Here is a 23,537-nt window from a genome sequence, read left to right as displayed (position 1 = left end):
AGTGATGAAAGGTTTCTTCTTTCTCCACGATGGGAGAAGGGGAGAAGGAAAATTTTAAACACCACCACCTTGAGGAAATCTGCAACTATGCTTTAGATGGATTCAAAAACCAAGGCCTCAAATTTAGCACATAGTCTTCCAAGTGAATGCAAAACCATAAAGATCCCATATCCCACATGTTTTTACCATGGTTTGAGGAATCGGAATCAGGTCCGGTCAAATCAGTTCCAGCCGACTTCGATTCAAATTCCGATTGAATCAAAATTGGAATCGGCCTCCACTGATCCATATAGTGATTTGTGCATATCATATAACTTCAAATTCCTAATACCAGTTTGACAGGAGAGACCATTCAAAGGAAATAACATGGTAATCAAACCTTTTGTATAAACCTATAATATGACCGACTCAGAAATCCATACAAGAAGAATATGGTCCAAAAATACAAGGGCTGAAAAATGAGACACCCAGACAAAACCCATAACCTTTTCCCTTTACATAAACTTCTAAGCTTCCTTTTGTACCCTGACCCTTTGAGAAATCCATACATGCAAAGTCCAACAAGTTGCAGAGTTAACATTCAATGCTTGGATTTACCTGCACATGTCCACAAGAATAGCCTTCCCTCTTCCAGATGGACTTTTAACAGTTCCTCCTTTCCCCACACTAAATGGAGGGAACTCTGCACAAATTCAATATGGTTCATGTAACCAGGGGCATCTGATTTGATACTTTAACTATAAATGATAGAGGACAAGCCGCAACTGTTGAGTTGGACAAGTGTACCCTTATTCCATTGGAGAGATCGAAATCCAAACAGAACATGTGATGGCTCATAACCACTTCTTCTCCCTGTTTTCTCTCTTTTTTTTTTCATTTTTTTTTTTTTTAAAGAATGGTTCATTGGAAGCAACCTGTTGTTTTCAGACCAAAAGCAAGATGAATCTGGGTTTCGGCTTGAATCATGGTTGCTCATTTGTGCTATCAAAGCTACCCATGGCATTTGCTCGCTTTCTCTCTCTCCAATTTTCACCCCATACTTTTGCCTCTGCAACTGCACGTTCTCTATCAAAATCTCGGTTGAAATTCCTTGGTGAATCCCTTGCATGAACAGGGCTATCCCTCTGAGCTTCCTGCTTTTCCAATTCATCTAAGCCCCACTTCCTTCCAGATCCACCACTGGATTCACCCCTGCCACTCTCAGCACCTAAGTTCACTCCTCGAAGAGGGTCTCTGTGTCTCCTATCAGGAGAATTCTGGTGGGGTGATTGAGAACGACGACCAACACGTCCAGCTTCATCTTGGCTGTCAGTCCCACTCCCAAAGCTCTTTCGGTCATCCTTGTGCCTAGGGGTAGATGGACCAACTCTGTTACTTTGGGCAGAAGCCGCATTTGAATCGTATGTTTGGGATGCTAAATATGTCAAAGCAGTCACAACATCTCCTATTAGAGGCCTTGTAGCAGCTTGCTCCTGCAAACACATGGCTGCAACAGCAAGAGCTTGGTAAAGTCCCCTGATTGGATAACGGCCTTGCAGCAGAGGGTCAGCCATCTTGGGGAACTTCCTACGGTCCTTGAAAAGTGGTCTTGCCTGCAATCCACATCCCAAGAATTGGAATCTTTATGTTTTATTCATCAATTAAATCTCAAAAAGACAATCATAATCCCACATATTATTTTATGCAAACGGAAGAACAAATTTTAAGGGAAAAATCTGTAAAAGAAATACATTAAAAATTATTTTACCCATGCAACAAGATTGTGCTCTCCAGGAGCCCGTGTGTTGTCTATTGCCTTGCGCCCTGTGATCAATTCAAGGAAGACAACACCAAAACTGTACACATCAGATTTCAAAGTCAGTTGCCCTGTCATGGCATACTCAGGAGCACAATAGCCATAAGTTCCCATCACTCGTGTGGAGACATGAGTCTTGTCTCCAACAGGACCAAGCTTTGCAAGCCCAAAATCTGACAACTTTGGGTTATAGCCCTCATCAAGAAGGATGTTAGAAGACTTGAAGTCCCTGTAAATGACAGGGGGATTTGCTTTATCATGTAAATACTCTAAACCCTTGGCTGCACCAGCGGCAATCCTCATCCTTGTATTCCAGTCTAAAGCCTCCTTGTCTGGTGGAAGATCTGAAAATAGGTAACAGGTAGCTACTAAGTAATGTAGTTAGTGGTGGCAAAATTTATATTCTACATCACCAAAGAAGTTCTGCCAGATTTTGGGGGGGGGGGGGGAGATCATTATAGACTCTATCCATTCACTGTGAGAGAGAGAGTTCCTAGATATTATTAAATTACATTATAACCCTAGGCATTTGAAACTGTCCTAGGAACTGTACCAAGGTAGTCTTGCTGCTCCTTTCGCACCCAAACCCAAGCAGGCAGCAACAAGTGCTACAAGCCTAACCTCAAGAATGCAGCATAGACAGTATTGAAATGGCTTTGGAAATTAAACTCAATAGACATTGTTCAGTGTAGGCCAGAAAATGTTCAGACAACCATTTGATAGTTTGTCCTTAAAAGCTCATGTAGCATACCCAAAGACCTCAACAAAATAACCATAAGCTTTCCATCCTCTTCTGACACAACACCAAACAATGGCAAACCTCAGAATTTGCTGACCCTCAAACCCCAGATAACAATGGGTAAGGGATCTATGTCTATGCCCCTCCAGATACCTAATAGCTGAACATGGTTCAGCAATGAGCTAATGCTATACACATCTGAGAGCTTGTTGAAAAAAGATCACAGAGGAAATTTCATTCTTTCAGGAGAGTAAAATAATCATATGAGAAATTTGTTAACAATGCACCCCCCCCCCCCCCCCCAAAAAAAAGAAGAAAAAAAAGAAAAACCTGGAAAGTAAAAGGGGGAATCAATTTAAGGTGGCTTTTATGAAATAACATGTAAAGGCTATACTGAGATGAAGAAGTTTGACAACCTACTCCTCCCCCCCCCCCCCCCTTTTTTCCTCTTTTTGGTGCATAAGCTGCTATTGTCCTTGCAAACCCATGACTGTGGGGATGTGTGCGACCTGATTGAGCAATAGATTGCTGGGGATAAGAAATTGTGATATGACATGATTTAAAATAGTGAAATTGACAAACTTGTCCATTCAATCACGGTGAATAAAGGTGATGAGGTCCGATTCTCTTCAATAAGCACAAAATGAAAACCTGAGGACAGAAAGGGACTTGATTGATGTTATTTGTTTCTTATGTGGACAGTCACCTAAAAAAAAAAAAAAAGGAGGATACTAACTCCCTTCTCAATGCAAGGAAATGGGACAAAATATTCCCCTAATGAACCGGCAAAATCTTACACTGGTTCAAATAGAAAAAGAAAAACAAATTGAAAAATGATGAAGCAATCAATCACTATAGATCCCCCAAGCATGAACCAATCTTTATATAGTGTCTAATTAACAAACAAGGGTTGGGTTTTAATCATCCTGTTTCTTTCTATGGGTAGTAGTTATCATTAGAGCCATCCTAAGAGGTGATCATGTACACCAAAATCCTAAAATTAATCAGGGAAATTATCAGCGCCACCCCCTGACGTTTGCCTATATTTTAAAGCACACCCACTAACTATCATAATATCAACCATCTCCCCTGCTTTACCAAACTAATTCCATACAGACCCCCAACCTTTAGTTAAGAGCTGTTAAGTGGTGATGTCAGAAGTTTAATATTTTTTAAATGACAATTCTGCCCTTCTTAGTGGCCGAAGTACCTAATCTGCCCTTTCAATTAAAACACCCACAAACCTTCTTCCTCACACTTACTGACAACCTTGGAGAATCCACTGCAACCTACCGTCTTGAAGAAACCTACTCCGGCGATAAAGCAGCCCGGCGTCAACCGACCACCATTGCTCGACAAAACTTTGTAAATTTTACTCGATGCATTGCGCACATTCACAACTACCCCGAAGAAACCTCGACAACCAGTAACTCTTCAACTCATCTTCTCTACTCTGCAACTCCTCTTTCTTCTCGAATCGCAGGTGATTCTTATATTTCTTCTCTAGAAAGCTCTAGTTCTCAGAGCTGTGGAATTGAAGGAGTCAAAACCCTAAGTTTGTGAGGACCAATGTCAACATTTGAGGAAGTTCCACCTGGCAATCCAAAGGCTGGAATCTCTCTCTCTCTCTCTCTCTCTCTCTCTCTGCTTTACCGTCGAGTTCCTGAAATCGAGCTGCAACACCTGAAATTGTGCTAAGATACCCTGAAATTGATTTGTGACACCTGCTCTCTTTGCCTGAAATCGATCTACAACACATGCTCTCTTGGACTGAAATCGAAGTGCTCCTGGTTCAGCCTATTTCGCCTATTTTTCTGTTTGGTTACTCCATATTTCCCAGTGAATAACCGACGCTCCTTGTAACTATTTTATTCTCCTCCCTGTCAAATCCATAATATAGTTTATTCTCCTCGAGTGTCAAGCCGATTAACACCTTGACATGTGGAGTTTGAATTGTTTGGGTTGTATTTGATATCGAGTATAGCAGTACTAATCTAATGTGGCAAGATTAATGATGGTTATTTGGAGCACTTATTGATTAAATTGCTTTTTATGTGCCTGAAAATCACTAGTATGTAACTGCACTTTTTTTCTTTTTTTTTTATGGATATGGATATAATCAGTTGGAAATGCAATTTTCTCTGCCAATGCTACTAATGAGTCGATATCCTACTACTGCAGTACTAGATAGAATGGAGTATAGAATTACTTACAGCTGCCGGAAATGGGTGGGGGAGAGAAGCTCAGGTAGCTAGTTTTGAAGTCTCCAACGGTAAGAAATGATTTAGGAATGAATTTTTATCGTATGCGGTTCCCTGACCGATGGGGTTCCCTAGTGCCTCTCACAAGAGGAGGGTGGACCCCACCCGGGCAGAGTGTTCAGTCAGGTGCCCCGGGTGGGTCCCACCCCCTCTTGTGAGAGGCACTAGGGAACCACACTGGTCAGGGAACCGTAGACGATAACGATTCTTTAGGAATAGGTTTTTTTTTATGTTTTAGTGTTAAGGGTATTTTGGTCAAAGGAATTTCATAGGTTAACACCATCCAAAAATGGGTAACGGTTGATATTATGGTAGTTAGTGGGTGTGCTTTAAATATAGGCAAACGTCAGGGGATGGCACTGATAATTTCCCAATTAATCAACTAACCCTTCCCAGTTCCCGGAATGCCCTAATGATGACAGCAAAACTGAATCCAAACATACCACCCACAGACGGCTCCCCATCAAGTAACTGTCATAGTGAAGATGGTAAGAAGAAGCTCTGACCTAGAAGTTCCATGTTTATGCTGTCTGCTGATTATACAATTTTGGTTGGTGAGACTGAAAAGGGTAAATGCAACAACTATAACAGAATATATGGACTGCAATTTCAGTAAAAAAAAAACACTAGAACTGGAGTAGGTAGGATTGATAAAAAAGAGATAACCAGAATAACCATTTTCTACTTGCTTCAATAGCAGACAAGGAGAGCGAGATAAAAGAATATACCAATCTTTAAATTAAAGCAAGCTAGATGATGATGAGAGGAGACTTTGAAGTATTGTGTTCATTCCATTAAAACATTTTTCTCCATAAATAACAACAGAATTTTATTGGAAAATAAAAAAGTTTTCCATCAACCATACATAACCAAAAAAAGGTCCCACAACATCTGAGAAATCATACAACCCCAAAAACTAGGTGGAAGAGGAAACAAATTCCCCAAACTCCAACCCCATCTCTCTACATCCTCTCTAGCCAGAAGATCAGCCATGTCATTAGCAATCATCAGCTTCCAACTAAATAAGCAGTCCAACTGCAAAGCTAGGATCTTGATGTGCCTTAGGACATCAGAAATCTAACGAAAATAAAATGTTTTAAGACAGCTAAAACATTAGCAATGATGTGTGGAGCCGAACACAAGGCAATAAAGAAACATAAAAACATAAAACGAATTGAGCTGAGATGAGGATATGGAGATTTGAGATGGGCAAGAGGCAAGACTAGGAATGACTAGAATCGTAAACAAGTGCATTTAACAGAACTTAGGAGTTGCAACAGTAAGTGACAAGAAGAGTGGGAGCTTATTGAGATGGTCGGACCAAGTGCAAAAGTCACCAAATAATGCAAACTGGGGTGGATGTATTATGAATATGTACATTGAAGGTGTTAAAAAGAGAAAGAGAAGGCTAAAGATGATCTCAGCTGTAAGTGCTGAGGAAAGACACCGTTGATATTGACTTAACAGCAGATATCACATTAAATAGTGGGAATGGCATGAAAAAACTTTTGTGCAGATGACTCAAAGTTGTTGGGAACAAGATTAGGTAAATTAGAGTCTATTTTTGTTTATTTTAACACACATTGGAGTGCTCATTTCATCAATGAGGGCAGTGCATTGCCGTCCTAAAGTGACGCTTGACCAAATTTCACTAGTGCAAATTATCTAAAGGGAGAAAGTTATAAACCTAAGATACTCTCAATGCTTTTCCAAAAACTTGATAAGGCTCTTTAGGGCAAATGAAAGTGAATTGTACAGATTAAACAATTTTAAAGGCCACACACACACAATATATATATATATATAGCAAGAAGTCTAACCATGTAAATGATCCTCCAATGATCCCAATGGCATGTACTCATAAACAAGGAGGCGTTGGTCTCCATCGGCACAATAACCAATCAAGTTGACAAGGTTAGGATGATGCAAGAGGCTAAGCATGAGAACCTCCACCAAAAATTCTCTGTTTCCCTGGAGTCCATTCCTGTCAAGCTGTTTCACAGCAACTACCTGCAAGAACAGTCATTTCAAGTCAATGAGAAAGCACAGGACAAGACTGACGGATAAGTAAACTCATATAGGATTTTCTGTTTAATGACGTGTGAAATGGTGTGTAAGTAATGCATATAGTATAGCAATAAGACAAGAAACAAATCTGAGGATTCTTCAAATAACATGTTTTACTATTTATTATTCCCAACCAATTAATAAGATTAGTTCCAACTGACCTGTCCAGTGCTCTCCAACCGACCCTTGTATACTCGCCCAAATCCTCCTTCACCCAATTGGCAATCTTGCCTAAAGTTCTTAGTGGCAGCAGCAAGCTCTCGGAAGGTAAAAGTTTGTGCAGCAATATGAGCAGTTGACCCATCCTTAGGAGCTGAGATTTCCCTCCTAGAATCAGAACCACTCCACGATTTTGATTTTTCTGCACTCCCATGAAGTTCCCCATAGTGCGCACAAAAGGAGGAGGAGGACGGGGGAAGACAACGAGAAAACCAGTGTCAGTGAGAAAGCTAAAAGAACAAGTACAAAGGAGAACCCTAAAAAAAAGTTTCAAGCAATGAGATGCAATCTATATTATAGAGGATGTAGGCTTCGTAGAAAATCAGACAATAGGGTTTCTTTGCTATATTCTAATTCACAACCAACATAAAAGCAAAAGCAATTACCAGGAATCCCTTTTCACTTTAGCTATTTGACTTACATTTCCTCATTCATACAAAACCCTCAGATTACCTAAATGTAGTAGTTCACAATGGAAATTGGTTATAACACAGATGAAATTAGAGTTCCAAGAACTCTTCCAAGGCATACAGTTTAAGAAACTTTCATCTTAACATTCGTTATCTTCCTGGAGGGGAAAAAAGAAGAGAGCAACTCATCCAATCCAAGAATTAGAAGCAGAAATATTCATCAGCCACTTCTTCAACTCAGCATTTAACATATAATTAAGCAACATGAATCACAGAAGAGATGAGCAACGAGTCATAAAACCAGGTATAGATTTCCCCTTTAAATAACAGAACCAACAGATTAGAAACAAATAGAGAATGAAAAAAGAAGATAAAGAATAACTAAAAAGCAGAACCCGGTGGACAAGCAATTCATCGAAGAACAATAACCGCAGCAGATACAAAAGCCCAACTCAGCAAACCACCTAGACCAAAATAAAGAACCCATAAATCAATCAAATCAAATGATAGAAAACTTTAGCACCAACCCATGCTCAAAATTCATCAGAACTACACAAACAAACATAAAATTTGACACCGATGATGGGTCTCGCTGTAATCTCCAGTCAGAACTAAGACGAACAAAAAATTCAAGTCATGCCCATGTGAAAGGGATGAGAAAACCCAAAATCAAAAGTTAGGGAATTACCTGAATTGACTCTGCTCACATGATGAGATTGAGTAGCTGAGCCCTCCTTTACAGAATCTTGTTTCGCAACTTCTTTGACACTGTTGCTCTCTTCAATCGATGATCCAAAGCACGGAAAACACCCGCCCATCTCAAATCGAACAAACCCAGAAAGAGTAAAAAACAAAAAAAAAAATTGAAAAAGAACAAGACAACTAAAACACTTCGATCTTCAACTCAACAACCACTCCTCATTTTCTCCCAACCATCCAGTAATTCCAACACCTACTCCCTTCTTCTTCTCTCTCTCTCCTTGAGCGATCTTCAGTGAAGAAACTTGCTTAAACTGTAACACCTCACAGTCACCCAAACAAGTATGGAAAAAATCATCATCGCTGAGAAGCAGCAGATCAACAAATCCGGAAGACAGAGATAGAAAATGAGAGAAAAAAACAGAAAGAAGGTAAAGAAGAATAAATAATAAAAAAATAAAGAAAAATATTGAAATATAGAGAGACATAGAGAGCAATTTTTGGTTAAAGTTAAAAAACAAAATTAACATTAATTATTGACTTTTATGATGAGATTAAAGTAAGTAATTCAAATTACAGGTAAAGCAGGAAAAAAAAAATTAGAGTTTCTGAGATTCTACGGCAAATGCCATTCGTGTTTTTTCCAATAAGTTGACGATTTTACCCTTTTTCATTTTACAAAATTCTTTTTGGTTCCCACATTCGAGGTTGTGGGACCGTGGGACCTACTCTGACTATTAGATTTGTGTTCCCACAATAAACATATGCTTAAAATATTGGAAAAGCTTTTTAATGATGATAAGGTACAACTTATGTAGTTTAATATATTACTTACTGTCAGGATTCTGAGCCGTGGATTAAGGCTATTATGGATGTGAGAGGAGAAAAAAAAAAAAAAAGTGGATGACGTCATAGCCCTTGATCCAATGCCTTGTATTGTCAATCATCATTCTTTTGGTTCAAGTTGTACCCACCTTGTCCTATAGGAGGATTATCTGGATTGGAGATCTTTTACCAAAAAAAAAATAAAATTACTTATCTGATTGATGTGGTATTTCTGAAATAAGTCACATGTCAAATTTAATAAATTATATATGAATTTTTATTTTTATTTTTAATCAGAACTCGATCAAATTTCTCATTGTCTCCATTTTATAAAAATTATTTTATTTGAACATCAAAGGAAAAAAAAAAATAAAAATTGATGGTAGAGTAATCCAAATAATACTAAATACCAACTATCATACCAAATACTAAGCCGTTTATTTACATATTTATTTTTTTGGGTGGAGGAAAAAAAGTTATAAATTTTATCAGATCGAGATTTCCTCTAGTCATCTGATCGTCGTTATTGCATTTGGATGGGTATCAAGAATAGTGAAAGACATTTCAAATCTCTGATAAATAGGGATAATAATAATAACGATAGATTCGTGGGTATTTCCTTCATCGTTGGTAAAGAATTCCCTATTTTCTCGATTAGGTAACTCAACTAGACGGAAAAAAGACTTTATAACTCCATTTGCTCAACCAGTTTGATAAAAGTGAACGGCCCCCCTTTATTGATTCTTATGAGGTTCGTACCAAAAACCTTAATTTGCTTATTTCCATAGATAAAATAAATCCTTATAGAGCTTCTCATATCAACAACAGGATATGTCATCTCTTATTTGTTGACGATATATTAATTTTTTAGCCAAAAGGCTTCATCAATGGATCAATGAGAAAGTGTTTATCCATAATCGCCATCATCAAGGGCTTAATTGTCTCGATAGTCAACCTTTTTTAAGTTGAGGGTTCAACAAAAACCTCTAGATAGGTTATGAATTTCACTACTTATTCCTATCGCTCAACTTTTTTTTTTTTAAATATATTTTCTAATAGTAAAAATCATAAAACAAAATTGAGTTTTACCACTCGTTTTTAAAGCTTTATATTTCCATGTTGGAAAACGCATCGAACTTAAAAAGTTATCATCTATATCAATAGTGATGTAGACACCATATCCACAAGATCTGTAAAGATACAAGCCTCGCTTCACATGATTGTGTGAAGGAGTAGTTTTCCCTATGAATTCAATAGGATGGATGAAACAAAAATTACCATTGAAATGGATGCTTTTCCTTAAGAATAAAAATTAAATATTACTTGCTAAGGACTGAAGCTTACCTTAAGCTGTCATTGACTTGCTTACACTAGTGCTTTCATTTCCTAGATCTGTAATCCTGTTCCAAACTCAAGTGATGGACCTTGGGAACCTTTCTCAATAAAGTGAAAGATATAGAGAGAGAAAGAGGGATGATAGGGTTGGAAAACTAAACACTTGTATTTATATTGAGCTAGTTTCCTTTCCCATAAAAAACCCTATTAGGTTCTCTAAAGAGGAATGCATACCAAACGCAGCCTTAAGAGGAATGCTAATCCCATTTGCCTTGCAAAGAGGTGAGAGTCATTTAGTTACCTAACATACAAGAGGACCCAACCCTTCCTAGTTTAGTTTGATCTAGTGTGAAGTTGCGCATACGATCGAGACTAGCATTATTTAACAATGTATTTGTATTGTATTGTATTCTAAAGGATGCATATTCCCAAAGATTAAAAGTACCTTACATTCTACAATTTGAATGAATTTTTTTATATTTATATAATTTTCTTAACACACACATATATAATTATTTCGTTCCATATGTTCTGAAATTTTCAATGCATTTATTTTAATTTCCATCATCATACAATGTAATGGCGAAACTTAACCCCCAACTTATATTCATGGCCTGCATTTGCTACCTATGAGCTAGCAAACATGAACTTTATACACTTTCTTCTTCCCTTTCTTTTAAATATTAAGGGAAGAGCGGCTATATTGTGAGCTTGTGCCTGATTGGCACAAATAGCTAGCATAATTTGAACCACATGATTAAGGACTCATCATTGGTTATTTCATTATTTCATTTTTTTAAAAACTTTTTTCTTCCAACAAATAAAAATACCCTTAAATACTTATTCTAGGTAGCTGATATTTAATTAAGAAAATATTATATATTTGTTTCTCTCAAGAACATTTTATTTTAGTAAGTATACATGGATTCTGAATTACAAGTTTCATGAAACCATGGAATGGAGGTGGGCCAAACAATTCCACAAGCCAAGAACTGGACTTTCCTGACAAGGGAGTCAATCAAGCTGTTTTTCTCTCTTGAAATAAAAACAAAAATACGTGATTCCGAATGAGTTGTAACGACAATATCCGTTGGGGCATTACTCGTAGAGAGTCCTTGTAACGCTGCAACATTTGACATACCATTGGCAAGCTGTGCCATTACGGTTAGTACTGATTGATTGTTGAGAAATTGAAGGCTATTACGATTCATAACCAATTGAAGAAACTCATTGCCACTAGGAAACTACTTGTCACCTGTAACCGAAGTGTAACCACTCCTTACTTGCAGGGATTGATGAACCCCATAAGGATCAACGGATGAAATTATGGTAATTTATTCTCACTAGGAGATGCTGAAACTGATAAAATTGAAGGCATGTAACCACTGATCAATTATGGAGATTGATGAGCATTAACCATTGTAGTAGACTGTGGTGGTGTAACCGCTAGTCGCACCTTGAGCAATTAAATATGTAACCGTTTGAATAGAGTTAAGAACATTTAATGCAAAGACTGGTTGATGGGAACAACCTTGTGGAACCACTGTAACGACACGGACGATTGAGCCACGTTGGAGTTGTAGCGGCATTGGAGGCTTAAGCTTGCGAGTTCTCATACCGTAGTAACTCACCTAGAACGTCATGAAATTGTATCCATATAGCAATGTATTTGAAAATCCAAGCTCTAACATAACCCACCTCCATCTTAAAAACCTCCAACTCTCCTTGTACATGCCAAGCCAAAACCACTAGAGCATTATTTCAGGCTACTATAGTGTTTCCCTCCAATTTGTCCCCTACCATGAATTCGTCTTCATCATCATCTTTGTCTTCGCCTTCAACTTCATCTTTGCCTTCGTCTTGTTTTCGCCTTCACCTTCACTTAAACGACTTCCAATGGTCATGGTGATTTACTCACAAAGAGGAGAGAAACAAACACTCACAAGAAAAAGAGAAATAAAAAGAATAAGTGAGACTGATTCACTCACCTAAAAATGTTGCAACCAAATTCACAGCAAAATAATTCTGACTTACTGTCTCCTTTTAAGACAACTCGCAGATGATGTGACAAGCATCTTGATTCTTAGGAGCAAGGCCATGCACTCTCTCCAATCAGAGCTAGTCGTTTCTGTTGTTGAACTCATACACTTGAATTTTGACAGTTTTTTTTTTTTTTTTTTTAAATATAAGGACCAAGTTTTCCTCTACACATGGTGAATGGGGTCCCATTCACCGCGGGTGAGAGAGGGCATTGGAAGGATATTTTGGGAATATATTAAAACTCTATAGGGGTTTGCGAACCCTAGGATGGTGGGTGAACCAGCCTTTATGAGTAGAGGAAAACTTTCTACATACTGAGAAAGTAAGGAGGAAACTTTCTCCTTACTGAGAAATTACTATAATAAAGAAAATATAATTTCCAATGCATAAAAATAATCAAAAGATTTGAAATCACTAATTTTTATTGGCTAAATTAGTATTCTATTCTTTCTTTAATAAATTAATCCCATAATTAATTAACACAAGACTCTCTCTCTCTCTAAAACCTTGGTTGTGGGCCTGTGGCCATCAAAAGGATTGAAATAGCAATTTCCCATTAGCTAATTTAGCATTCTACTTCTTTCCATTTATAATAAGTTAGTTTTGCTAATTAATCACACAGCCTCTCAATCCCCATGTCCAAGTTGATTTCTTAATTTAATGGGAATCTTTTCTTCATCCACTAATTTACTAATTAGCTACACATCTCTCCTCCCCTTGTGCTAGTTTAATTTCTTAAGAAAATTAATTTATCCCACCCACATATGAACTCATATTAAGGAATTGAAACATTCTTTCATACCACGTTCTGATTTTAAATTTATTCTATTTGAAATTCTACACGATTATTGAAATTTTTTATATTTTATTATTTATAAACAAGAATTAAGATATAAGATTTACTCTAAAAGTTTCTATTTATATAATACTTCTACTAGTTTTTTTATTTCCTTTAATTTATTTATTTAGGATCTACTTTTTTTTTTTATGGAGAAGGTATTCGTACATGGGAGATTCTTTCATCAGCTGCATTAAATAAGGAGGTTAGGGGTTTTTATGTCATTTTGAATCAGTATTTATGTCAATCTGACCGCATTTAATGTAGGTTGTTTTTATGCACTCTTGTACATGAAAGCTTTTGCCTTTTTTATATTTAAAAGTAGGGAAAAAGAACGCTGCCCCGTTAGAGTGTGGGTTCTCCTTGTGACCTTAGATCCTGCCCATCTCAAAGTTCAGACCATTCTCCTCTACTTCTGGATACCTCCCCCTCTAGGATCTCCTTCAAGAAGTTATTCCACTTCCAAGCTGCTTGGACTAAGCATCCTGATTTCGATTCATTCTTCACATCTCATTGGAATTCCCGGGAGATGTAAAGAATGATTAAATCTCAAGTTTAAGCCTAAACAAAATTGGCCTCATTAAAAAATCTAAAAACTTGACATGGATGCAAGGAACACACACACACACACACACTCCACATTATCAGCCCACCAATTCATGGCTGGTCACAATAGTTCCTACAAATTCAAGTAAGCCATTAGTGTAGTTGGGATGTTGTTTCTGTTGTAGAATATGACCTGATCACCAGTGAAGCAATTTAACAAACAGTTACAATGCAATGTAGTAAACTAAAACTACATAGCAAAGAAAGCAATTTTCAAAGTAAAATTAGAATTTTTTTTCAAAACTATGCTACAGTTGCTACCTTCATGATCGTCGTTTTGGAGTTATTTGAACCACCGACAAAGACAATTGAATCCACCCCAATATGGTCTGTGAGTGTCGTATTCCCCAGCTGCGTGAGCATTTCTAGTAGTTTCCACTTTATGAACAACACCTTTACATACATAGTTGCATTGCCTTTGCCTCTGCATCTTGTGTTTAATTTACGTTACTTTTTTCATGTTTCAAATTCTGCTACAAACGAGATTGGCAATGATATGTGGGCCTGTCATGCTTGAATTGAGAGATTGAAAGTTGAAATTCAAAACTTTGATCAGTAAACAATAGGGTAGGAAGCTGTACTGATAAGTTTGTTAGAATCACCAAAATTCTGCCATGTGATAAATCAGATGGGGATATCAAAGTCTACATATTGTGTCTGAGTTTCAGATCAAATAGAGTTTTTCAAATGGAAATTGGTAGTCCTTGGGTTTTAATCTAAAATTGTTCATGGCTAGGGACGGGACTGGACACTCCCCATGTTCATATGATCATCGCACTATGTGTACCTAACAATGGAGATTCTAGGACACAAGTATGAGTGTATGTACAGTGTGTACGTTGAACCGGATCATACGAGAATTTCACTTATGCCTTACTGTCAGTTGATTTGGATCGGAATTCTCATCTGTAGTGTATAATCAGTCCCTTGATTTGAGGGGTCCTTATCGATGCGGTTATGCATTATAAGTTTTGGCGCACCAACAGTGGATATCTCATTGACTATATCTTGATGTACTGGATTCGCAATGTTTGGTCATCTTCGAAAGAAACGTCCAATATGGAATTCACTACCCTAATTGTGAGAATATCAAAGAGAGAGAATGATTGTAATGGATTGGACACAAATCCGATACCAATGGTTTTTGGTAATTTTTTTTACAAATTTTTGAAGATTAATATTATCAAAAACAATGCTAACTGGTCACGTGGTTCCTACGCCCAGACACAGGACTATATGAAATTATTGCTTAGCCCCCATGAACTAAAAAATCCCATTCAATCAAATGCTCCTTCATGCGCTCTTACTGGCCCTTACATTGGTATAGGCACTATATGATCAGACATCGATGTTTTGCCCTAATATTATTTTTTGGGTACTTCTAGGCATCACTATGCCTAGTGAAGTATAACGCTTCATGGACTAACCAATGTCCTGTCATGTGGCAATAGTGAAGCATTGTACTTCACTAGGCTAGTGACGAGGAAGAAAATCTTATTTATTAATAATTATTTTAACAAAATTTTTGGAAATTTTTTAAGGTTCAATGGAAATTACATAATCTCTACAATGAAATTTACACTAGAATGAGTTTCTAACAGTAAATTAATATATGCCCTATAATCTATTATGTGATATTGTGTTGTGAAAAGACTAATGCGTCAGTATCTACTTAAATGGAGAGATTTTTGTTATGTCTACTTGACAGTATATGTATTGGTAAATACCATATTGGGAATATGGTCTTAAGCTAACACATGAAATGCTAGGTAGAATCACAATGTCATCCTATCTCCTTCACAATTTGGATTCTCCTACTATAATAGCAAATTTTTGGTTGGCCATTGGCTTTGGTAGAATATCCCTTAGATTAGAATTTTGATATGAACTCTTATCAAAATATTAAGGGGATAATGTGATGGTGATGGATTGACTAGATATTTTGGCTTTTGAATTCAATATACTTGAAATCTTGTCTTAATAGAATTGGACATGATTTTAGAAAATGAGATTGTGATTGGCTCCAATATGAAAGGCCAAATCACAATTATCTACTTAATATTTGATTAAGATGTCCTTAATAAAAAAAAAGGATATCAATCAATCGAGACATTCCTATTTTCTCACTAGCTACCTTTTTGCTCTCTTGTCTTGTAAAAAGAGAATCACCATTAAAAGCTCTTCTTTTTTCAGAGTGATCAGTGTATGAGAAGTGGTGGTTGGTGGCTAACGTTGACAGGGATAGATTGCTAACGTGATGGGAAGAACTGCCTGAGGAAGGACTAAGATCGCGTGGAGAGTTTGTGCTTGTGAACCTATAGGTTATTACCCCGATCTCTCCTCTTGTTTGATTAATGTTTTTGAAGGACCGTTCCAATCAGTAGAACCATCTGAGTTCCCAACAAGATCATATCGATGAATGTTTTAAAATAAGGATTGGCGTATCTCAATTCTTGCTTATTTGGACTCTGTCGTCCCTATTAGGGTTAGGCAGTTTTATACCAATTCCAGCTGATTCCAATCCAATCATGATTACAAATTCCGATCTTTACAACCTGATACCAGTGTTTTTTGCCAATTTATATAAATAATATGAGAGGAAGCATTACCAAGTTGTGTAACGTACACTAGCACTTTCTTGTGTCTATCTCTCATTTGTCTTATGAATTTATGACGTATCTACCCTTAGCAGTGTTTTTTCTCCCATATAATATATAGACTGCATTCTGTTCGTATAATAGGAAAATTTCTTTTGTAATGCATGGGGAAAATATCTAAACCTAACATGTTTAATATGTTTATGGGAGAAAGAACGCTACTTAGGCGCGTGTGGTGCGCTACCCCTGTGCCCAGTCGCAAGGGTGCGGCTATCATATGGAAAGGTGGAATTTCCCAAGGGTGTGACGGTCATTTCGCACGCCCTTGTTCTGGGCAGCGAATCAGTATCGCATGCGCCCTAGTAGCGTTCAATTTCCCTATGTTTATATTCATTGTTCTTTGAAAAGCATATTGTTTACACCATATTTCGGTCTCAACAAACCAAACTTAAGACTGATAAAAACGTGTTCACAATCTCATTTGAACTCATGTGACCTCGTTCAAATGGGATTGTGAGAGGCATTGTTTACATCCTATTTTTGGTCTATTTCGGTTAATAGAGAAATTGATTGAAATCTATTTCAGCCAAGACCGACCTATTTATCAATGACCAGAAAACGGTCAGAAATCAGTCAATGATCGAAAACGGTCAATGATCGAAAATGATTAGTGACCGAAAGAGGTCAATGTTCGAAAACGGTCAGTGACTGACGAATGGTCAAGGATTGACGGATTTGCAGTAAATGGTAAACGGTCAGTGACTGGCAAATGGTCAGCAGGATGGTAATAACCAATTCTAAAAGAAGTGGGTAGTTGTGAAACTACCCGGTAACTATAAAAACCACCAAAGCTGCCAAGGATGCCTATGAAAAGAGAAGTTCAAAACAAAGGAAGGGATCCAACAAATCAACACAACAAGTCTTTTATCTTCTATCTTTTTTATTTCTTTTATCTTAAGAGTAGTATAATGTAGATTTTCATCCATCAACATGTCTTTTGGTTTGCATCAAAAGACTTTCATTATCATCATGTTATAACCTCCATCAGTTCGGATTTGGTGAGTTGTAAAGGCTTCAATAAATACGTTCTACAAAGTAAGCAATTTGATTTCTTCTTCTTCTTCTTGGCATTGCAATCTTTGCATTTTTAAAAATCATTGGATTACCAAGGCATTGGTAGAATCCATCATCGCTTAAAGCAAATCAGAATAATTTCCTCAACCAACAACGGTGTCAAGACCGAAGAAAATGGGGGAAATACATATACTTTAAAATTTTGATAATAAAGGTGCTTTAGTCATCTTACCCTAAGAATTAAGTAAAGCATATTGCAGAAGTTCATATACTCCCAACAGACGATTGCCTTCTTGTTTAAAAATAAAGGTTACTGGAAAAAAAAAAAGGAAAATATTATCTATGGAGAGGGGGCGTAGGCCACTCCCAAACATAATGGGAGGGGTAAAATGACCATCCCGTCCCCATTAAAGGAGGAAATCCTACCCTCGAGATGTCAACGCGAATTCTAACAAGCTGTCGCGCACGAGTAGCCCCTGCGCTCCCCTACAAAGAACGGTCCCCCAAAAAAATTATGGCACACTAGCCATGGATACATGTGTCGTCTCAAGATCAAATATTTGTGGGATTCAGCTCCTCTCCAAGGAGCCCAGCGCCCAAGGAGTGTCCAAGGGGCATCCAACGACTGGGTTGTGTCGCACACATCCTGTTGCGTCAAGAAATCGTCGAACGGTCCTGCGAGTGCCGTCACCTGCAAGTGGACCAAGGGGTCAACAGAGAGAACCGGTGTGGTTCCGGCCTAGGGCTCTCCGATGCCAAAGTTAGATCTCCTGGCGCAAACAGATGAATAGTGATTATTCAATATGAGTTTAGATCCCCCTGATGGGGTTGTGTACCTTGCCTTTTATAGTAGTGTATGGCGGTGTGGAGAGTCCCAGTTTGATGGCGATTGTGCCGTTGAGTGGATAGAGGCCCTGGGTAACGGGGCTCTATCCTGATTGACCATCTCCCCGCGGGAGGGAGTGTCCTAGTGGTATCAAAATCCTTGGTGGATAGATACCCGAGTGTGGTGATAACGTCATTGGTGCTTGAATCCGTCTGGGTGACGTGACTTCTAAGCGGTGGCCTAGAGTCCTGGTGGTGACATGAGTCTGTAGCGATACGATCGGGTCATAGGTGAGTAGGCCCCACCTCACGTCTGTGCCCACGATGCTGTGCTTGGGTGCAGGCCGCGCCTGGGCGAGAGGCCACGCCTTGGTGAGGCCGCGCCTGGGCGAGAGACCGTGCCTGGGTGTGGCCACCCCTTGGTGAGGCCGCGCCTGGGTGTGGCAGCGTGGGTGGGGCCGCGCCTGGGTGAGAGGCCGCCTGGGTGGCAGCGCCTAGGTGAGGCCGCGCCCTAGTGGTGGCCGCGCCTGGGTGAGGCCGCGCCCTGGTGAGGCCGCGCCTGGATGTTGGTCGAGCCCGGGTGCTGGGACCCCGGTTCGTTCTCCTTGATTCGGAAGCGGGTCGCCCTGTGACACATGGCAGCCGCTGATTGGCCCGGTGAATATTGGATGTATCACATCCCAACAACTGAGTATGTGTGGTATAGTCTAGCCTTTGAATGCCCCCTGAGCACTCCTTACTCCCTAGGCACTGGGCTTCTTGGAGCGGAGCTCGATGCAGTATGCGTGTGGTGTTTGAAGAAATGCATACGAGAGAGACACATTTGGAAGAATTAGATTTAATGAATTAAATAGTGTGTGTAGCAGTGTAGGATCATTGTCACGGTGATGTTGTGTTTTATGTTTGCAGTTTATAATGTTCAGATTCACATGCATGCCGTTGTACTTCATGTGGGAAATGGCGATAGGGTTGCCTGAGTGCAACAGCTTGTGCAAGAGAGCAGCGGCGAGACTGCCAGTGTTGATACCTTGGATATCTCCTTGTCAGCTTCACTATTTACATCATCCCTGGATCGATTCCAACTCTTAATGATATCTAAGTCCTCACATCTTTTAAAATTATTAATTTAATAGGTTGTGGTGAGTCCAACCTTTTTCTTTTATATTTTTTATAATAACCCCACACCACAACCAATGTGATTCATATTGGTCTCGTTGGACTGAAACTTTATTGATCCCTCTTCTAATTCTTGGCGTAGGAGTATGATTTTTCATTGGTGACCTCATGATATTGCTTTTTTCATTTTGTCTACCTTCAATTACCATTTTTCCATTCAATGATAGACAAGTTTAGGCAGCCACATTAAGCGGGCGTTTTACAGTTGCTTCTGCCTATAGTATTGCTATCAAGAGGTTCTCTTACGAGTCACAACCATTTTTGGCTCAAAGTGTGGAACTTACCTACAACACCGAAAATCCAACACCTCCTTTGAAAAATTCTTCACCATAGAATTCCATTATCGGATCTCTTAAACAATAGAGGTTTTAATCTTGATACAATTTGTTTCATCTGTCGAAGCCAAGTTCAAAATACCAATCATCTCTTCCTAGAATGCCCCATCATCAAGCAAATGTGGCTACAAGTGGGTCTCCTCCCTAACCAATCCATCATCTCTGGAATTATATCCATCGTTAGCGATCTTAATTCTTATAATAGGGACAGCATACTCAAAGGCATCTCTATTCTACAGCATCTTGTGGCATATTTGGATTGGATACTGGGACTTTATTTTTAGGCAAATCAACTTCAATCCCAAAGAAGTCTTGCTTAGAGCTCATTCTGTTGCCAATGAGTACATTGATGGTTCTTTCAAATTCAAAACTAAGAGATCTCGGCTGGTTAGATGGCACCCTCCCTTATTTTCTTATGTCAAAATCAAAGTGGATGGTGCTAGCCTGGGCAACCCCGGCATGGCAGGTATTGGAGGAGTTTGTAGATCTCATAATGCCTCTTTTGTGTGTTGTTTCCCTGTTGGTATTGGTTCGAATTATGCTCTGATAGCAGAAATATTGGCAGTCCAATTCGCTTTATCCACAGCAATATCTTTAAACATCAGGAGGCTCATTATTGAAAGTGATAACTTATTAGTAGTCAACATCCTATCAAGGAGTTCTTCTGCCGTTCCTTGGAGAATTGCACCTACCATCAGGGATTGCATTCAGCTCTGTCTCAATCTTGAGGATATCCAATGCAAGCATATGCTTCGCGAAGCTAACTCTATAGCTAATTGTTTAGCATCAGTTGGTGCCAGGCATCAGAATAATCTCTTTTGGCATGTGTCTCTTCCCCTTTGTATTTTCCTGTCTTTGTTTGCTGATTCTTCGGGAACATTATTCCTTCGATAATAAAATATTTTTATCAAAAAAAAAAGAAGAGAGAGATCCAAAGTATCACCACCGGCAATCTTGCCGCCGCTCTCTTGCACAGGCTATTACCTTTTCCCACACGAAGTACAACGGCGTGCATGCGAATCCGAATATTATAAACTGCAAATATCAAACACGGATCTTTATCCCCTCCAGTTTCCTATCTGGCCCAGTTCTCCAGTTCCTCTAATAAGGGGGAGGAGACTAGAATGACCACCCTACTCCTACCTGAACACTCTACCCACATGGGTCCACCACCCCCTATTAGAAGAACAGACGAACTAGGCCGGATAGATATATGGTCCATACGGAGGAGATCAATTTCCCATCAAACACACCATCTCGTCACAATGTCACCTCTCATCCGACGAAGGTATCCCTTTCTTTCTTCTATGGGTCACCTCTAAGTACTATAAAATGCTTTTTTTTTTTCTCAGAAGGGTTGTTGGGGTGGGAAGGACCGGAAGAGGAACTCCAAGTCAAAGCTCAAAGGTATAGAGGATTGGCAGGACCGCCGTCCGTCCTACCAAGGCCACACACGTGGGGATTGTTACGTGGTAGATAGCCATTAGCCCATCTCATCCAAAATGGGCTCTCACCATTGGGAGTTGGGATCAGCAAGAAATGCCCAACTCTGGGTTTTTCTAATGGATCCGATTTCTCTTCATTCGATTGGTTAATGAACTCAGAGTTCAATCATAACATCTATCACCATTATTAGTGAAATGGATGAAAGAAAATTCATTACAAAAAAACAAAAAAGATGAAAGAAAATTTATTTTTATTTTAATGGGCCACTTGGGCCTCTCCATTTTTTTGTAGAATGGGCTTTTGTTTTATTATGGTGCTGCATTCTCCAGAAGCATCTAAACACAGTCCATTTTGATTTGATTTTTGGCTTTATCTAACTGTCCAAAAATAGAGATGTTGACAGACGATGGATGGTTGGTTTGACGGTTGGGCTGTTTAGATACTTACAATTCAAACGGCAGTTTCTTTCAATTCCAAAATCTAACTATAATTGACTATATATATTTAGCATTCCTTAGAAGAAAATGGTGTGTTTGATGTTTGACAGAAATAATTAGAAGGGAATTGGTGGGATAAGTTTGGAGGGAAGAGAATGGTATTGACTTGAAGAAGAAGATGAAGATTTGTAGGGATACTTATCCAAAAAAAAAAACCAAAAAGGTTTCGTAGGGAAGAGAGAGAGAGAGAGAGAGAGAGAGAGAGAGAGAGAGTAACTCCACGGATTTAGGAGAAACTTATCTTAATTGTAGCAAATTTTTATGGTAAACTTTAATCATATTAACCGTTAACGTGTAAAAGAACTTTAATCATATTAACCATTAACGTGTAAAAGAAGTATTGGCATACTTATTTAATTTAATTTTTATTTTGTTATTGTCTTAATTATATCAAGGGTCCTTAATGAATGATTTCAATAAGATGGTTTAAAGTCCGTCGATGTGGAAGATGCACCACCTACACAACCAAGTAGAATTCTTTCTCCCAATTATTAAATAGCAAAAGTTTTTTTTTTTTTTTTTCACGGTTTTGCCATTGGATGGGGAGAGACTTAGAGGTGTGTAATTGGGTGTCAAAACCTAGCCCGAATCGGTAAAATCGATCGCAATTGATCGAAAAAACCCGAATTAAACCAAACCGCTCCTTATCAGACTAGGGAATGATGAGATTGGTTGAAAATCGGTCATACTGAACCGACTGATATTTAGACTGAAATCCAATCGAATGAAATCGATAAAAAAAATATAAAATAATTGAGTATGAGGTTATGAATAGGTAAATTGATTATCTATTGATCTCAGCATTAGTGAGAAGATATTTGGTTGTTAGGGGACTTGCTACAAATCAATGAGAATGAGGTTATGAATAAGGAAAATGATTTGTAACAATGTTTCCATTGATCTCCTTGTTCATTATACAAAATTAGTTGGACAGTTAAATGAATGATTTGATATTAGGGTTCATTTTGTGATTTCAATATAGTTATCTTCTCAGTAATTAGTTATCCAATGATTTCAATATTAATTATTATTCCTTTACAATAATAAACAATGATTTAATTTGTAAAATAATGGCACTACAAACTTTATGTGTATCCATTGATTTCAATACTAGTTATCTTATCGTACCCTCCAAAAAAAAAAATACTAGTTATCTTTTTCCTTATAAATTATTCCTCTTTGTTCGATTACAATATGAACACATCAAATCAATTTCCTTATTCCAATTGTTTTCTTGTTTGATTTGGGGAAGATGATTTAAAGTGTTTTACCAAATCATTCCTCATTATAGATAATGAGTGTAAGATTTCATTGTGGTTCAAGTTTGAAAATAAATCGATCTAAATCAGTATTAATCCGGTATTGAAAAACCTAAATAAATATATATCGTACCGGACCAAAATCAAAACCGATTGAAACTGACATTCTTTATCGGTTTTGATTCTAGTCTATTCCCAGACCAAAACTAATTCAGCCCAACCGAAACTGGGTCGAATCAACCATCTAACACTCCAAAGTGTAATATAATTTATGCCTCCTAATATAATTCTTCTAAAAATTCTTATGTAATTAGGGGTGGCAATGGGGTAGGGTCAGCCGGTCCGGGTAGGATGTGTAATGTCCTTACCTTTACCCTCCAAAGAATGTAAAGGGCTCTTACACTGAAACCCACCCCCACCGCTCATGGTTTACTACAATAATGTTACCTAATTATTTAGGTGGTTATTTGTTTTAGTTAAGAGCTGATGTTCTC

The 23,537-nt window shown here is 38.2% G+C and overlaps 1 protein-coding gene across 2 annotated transcripts; it reads right to left on the bottom strand.

Annotated features, from left to right (window-relative positions):
• Positions 1–425: 425 nt before the first annotated feature.
• Positions 426–8,626, bottom strand: LOC122658830 (serine/threonine-protein kinase PBL27). 2 transcript variants are annotated; one of them, XM_043853958.1, is made up of 5 exons: positions 8,180–8,626; positions 7,024–7,223; positions 6,616–6,805; positions 1,748–2,139; positions 426–1,592 (listed from the first exon to the last, which is right to left on the bottom strand). In XM_043853958.1, the coding sequence occupies exons 1-5, from the start codon at positions 8,307–8,309 to the stop codon at positions 963–965; spliced, it is 1,542 nt and encodes a 513-aa protein (XP_043709893.1). In that variant the 5' UTR covers positions 8,310–8,626; the 3' UTR covers positions 426–962. The 2 variants fall into 2 exon arrangements, with proteins under 2 accessions (XP_043709893.1, XP_043709892.1); XM_043853957.1 differs by having other exon boundaries at positions 7,024–7,232; positions 8,186–8,626.
• Between the last annotated feature and the right edge of the window lie 14,911 nt (positions 8,627–23,537).

Source organism: Telopea speciosissima, chromosome 4 (assembly GCF_018873765.1).
Source record: "Telopea speciosissima isolate NSW1024214 ecotype Mountain lineage chromosome 4, Tspe_v1, whole genome shotgun sequence".
In the NCBI taxonomy this organism is placed as follows: Eukaryota; Viridiplantae; Streptophyta; class Magnoliopsida; order Proteales; family Proteaceae; genus Telopea; species Telopea speciosissima.
The sequence above is the reverse complement of the archived record's forward strand: the minus strand, read 5'-3'. Positions and strand labels throughout refer to the sequence as shown.

Bases quoted from the DNA above. Each gene is read 5' to 3' on its own strand.
- LOC122658830 (XM_043853957.1), bottom strand. From the start codon at position 8,309: ATGGGCGGGTGTTTTCCGTGCTTTGGATCATCGATTGAAGAGAGCAAC. The intron at 6,806-7,023 runs GTCAGTTGGAAC...CTGTTCTTGCAG, and splicing joins GGTTGGAGAGCACTGGACAG to GTAGTTGCTGTGAAACAGCT. The intron at 2,140-6,615 runs GTTAGACTTCTT...ACCTATTTTCAG, and splicing joins ATTGGAGGATCATTTACATG to ATCTTCCACCAGACAAGGAG.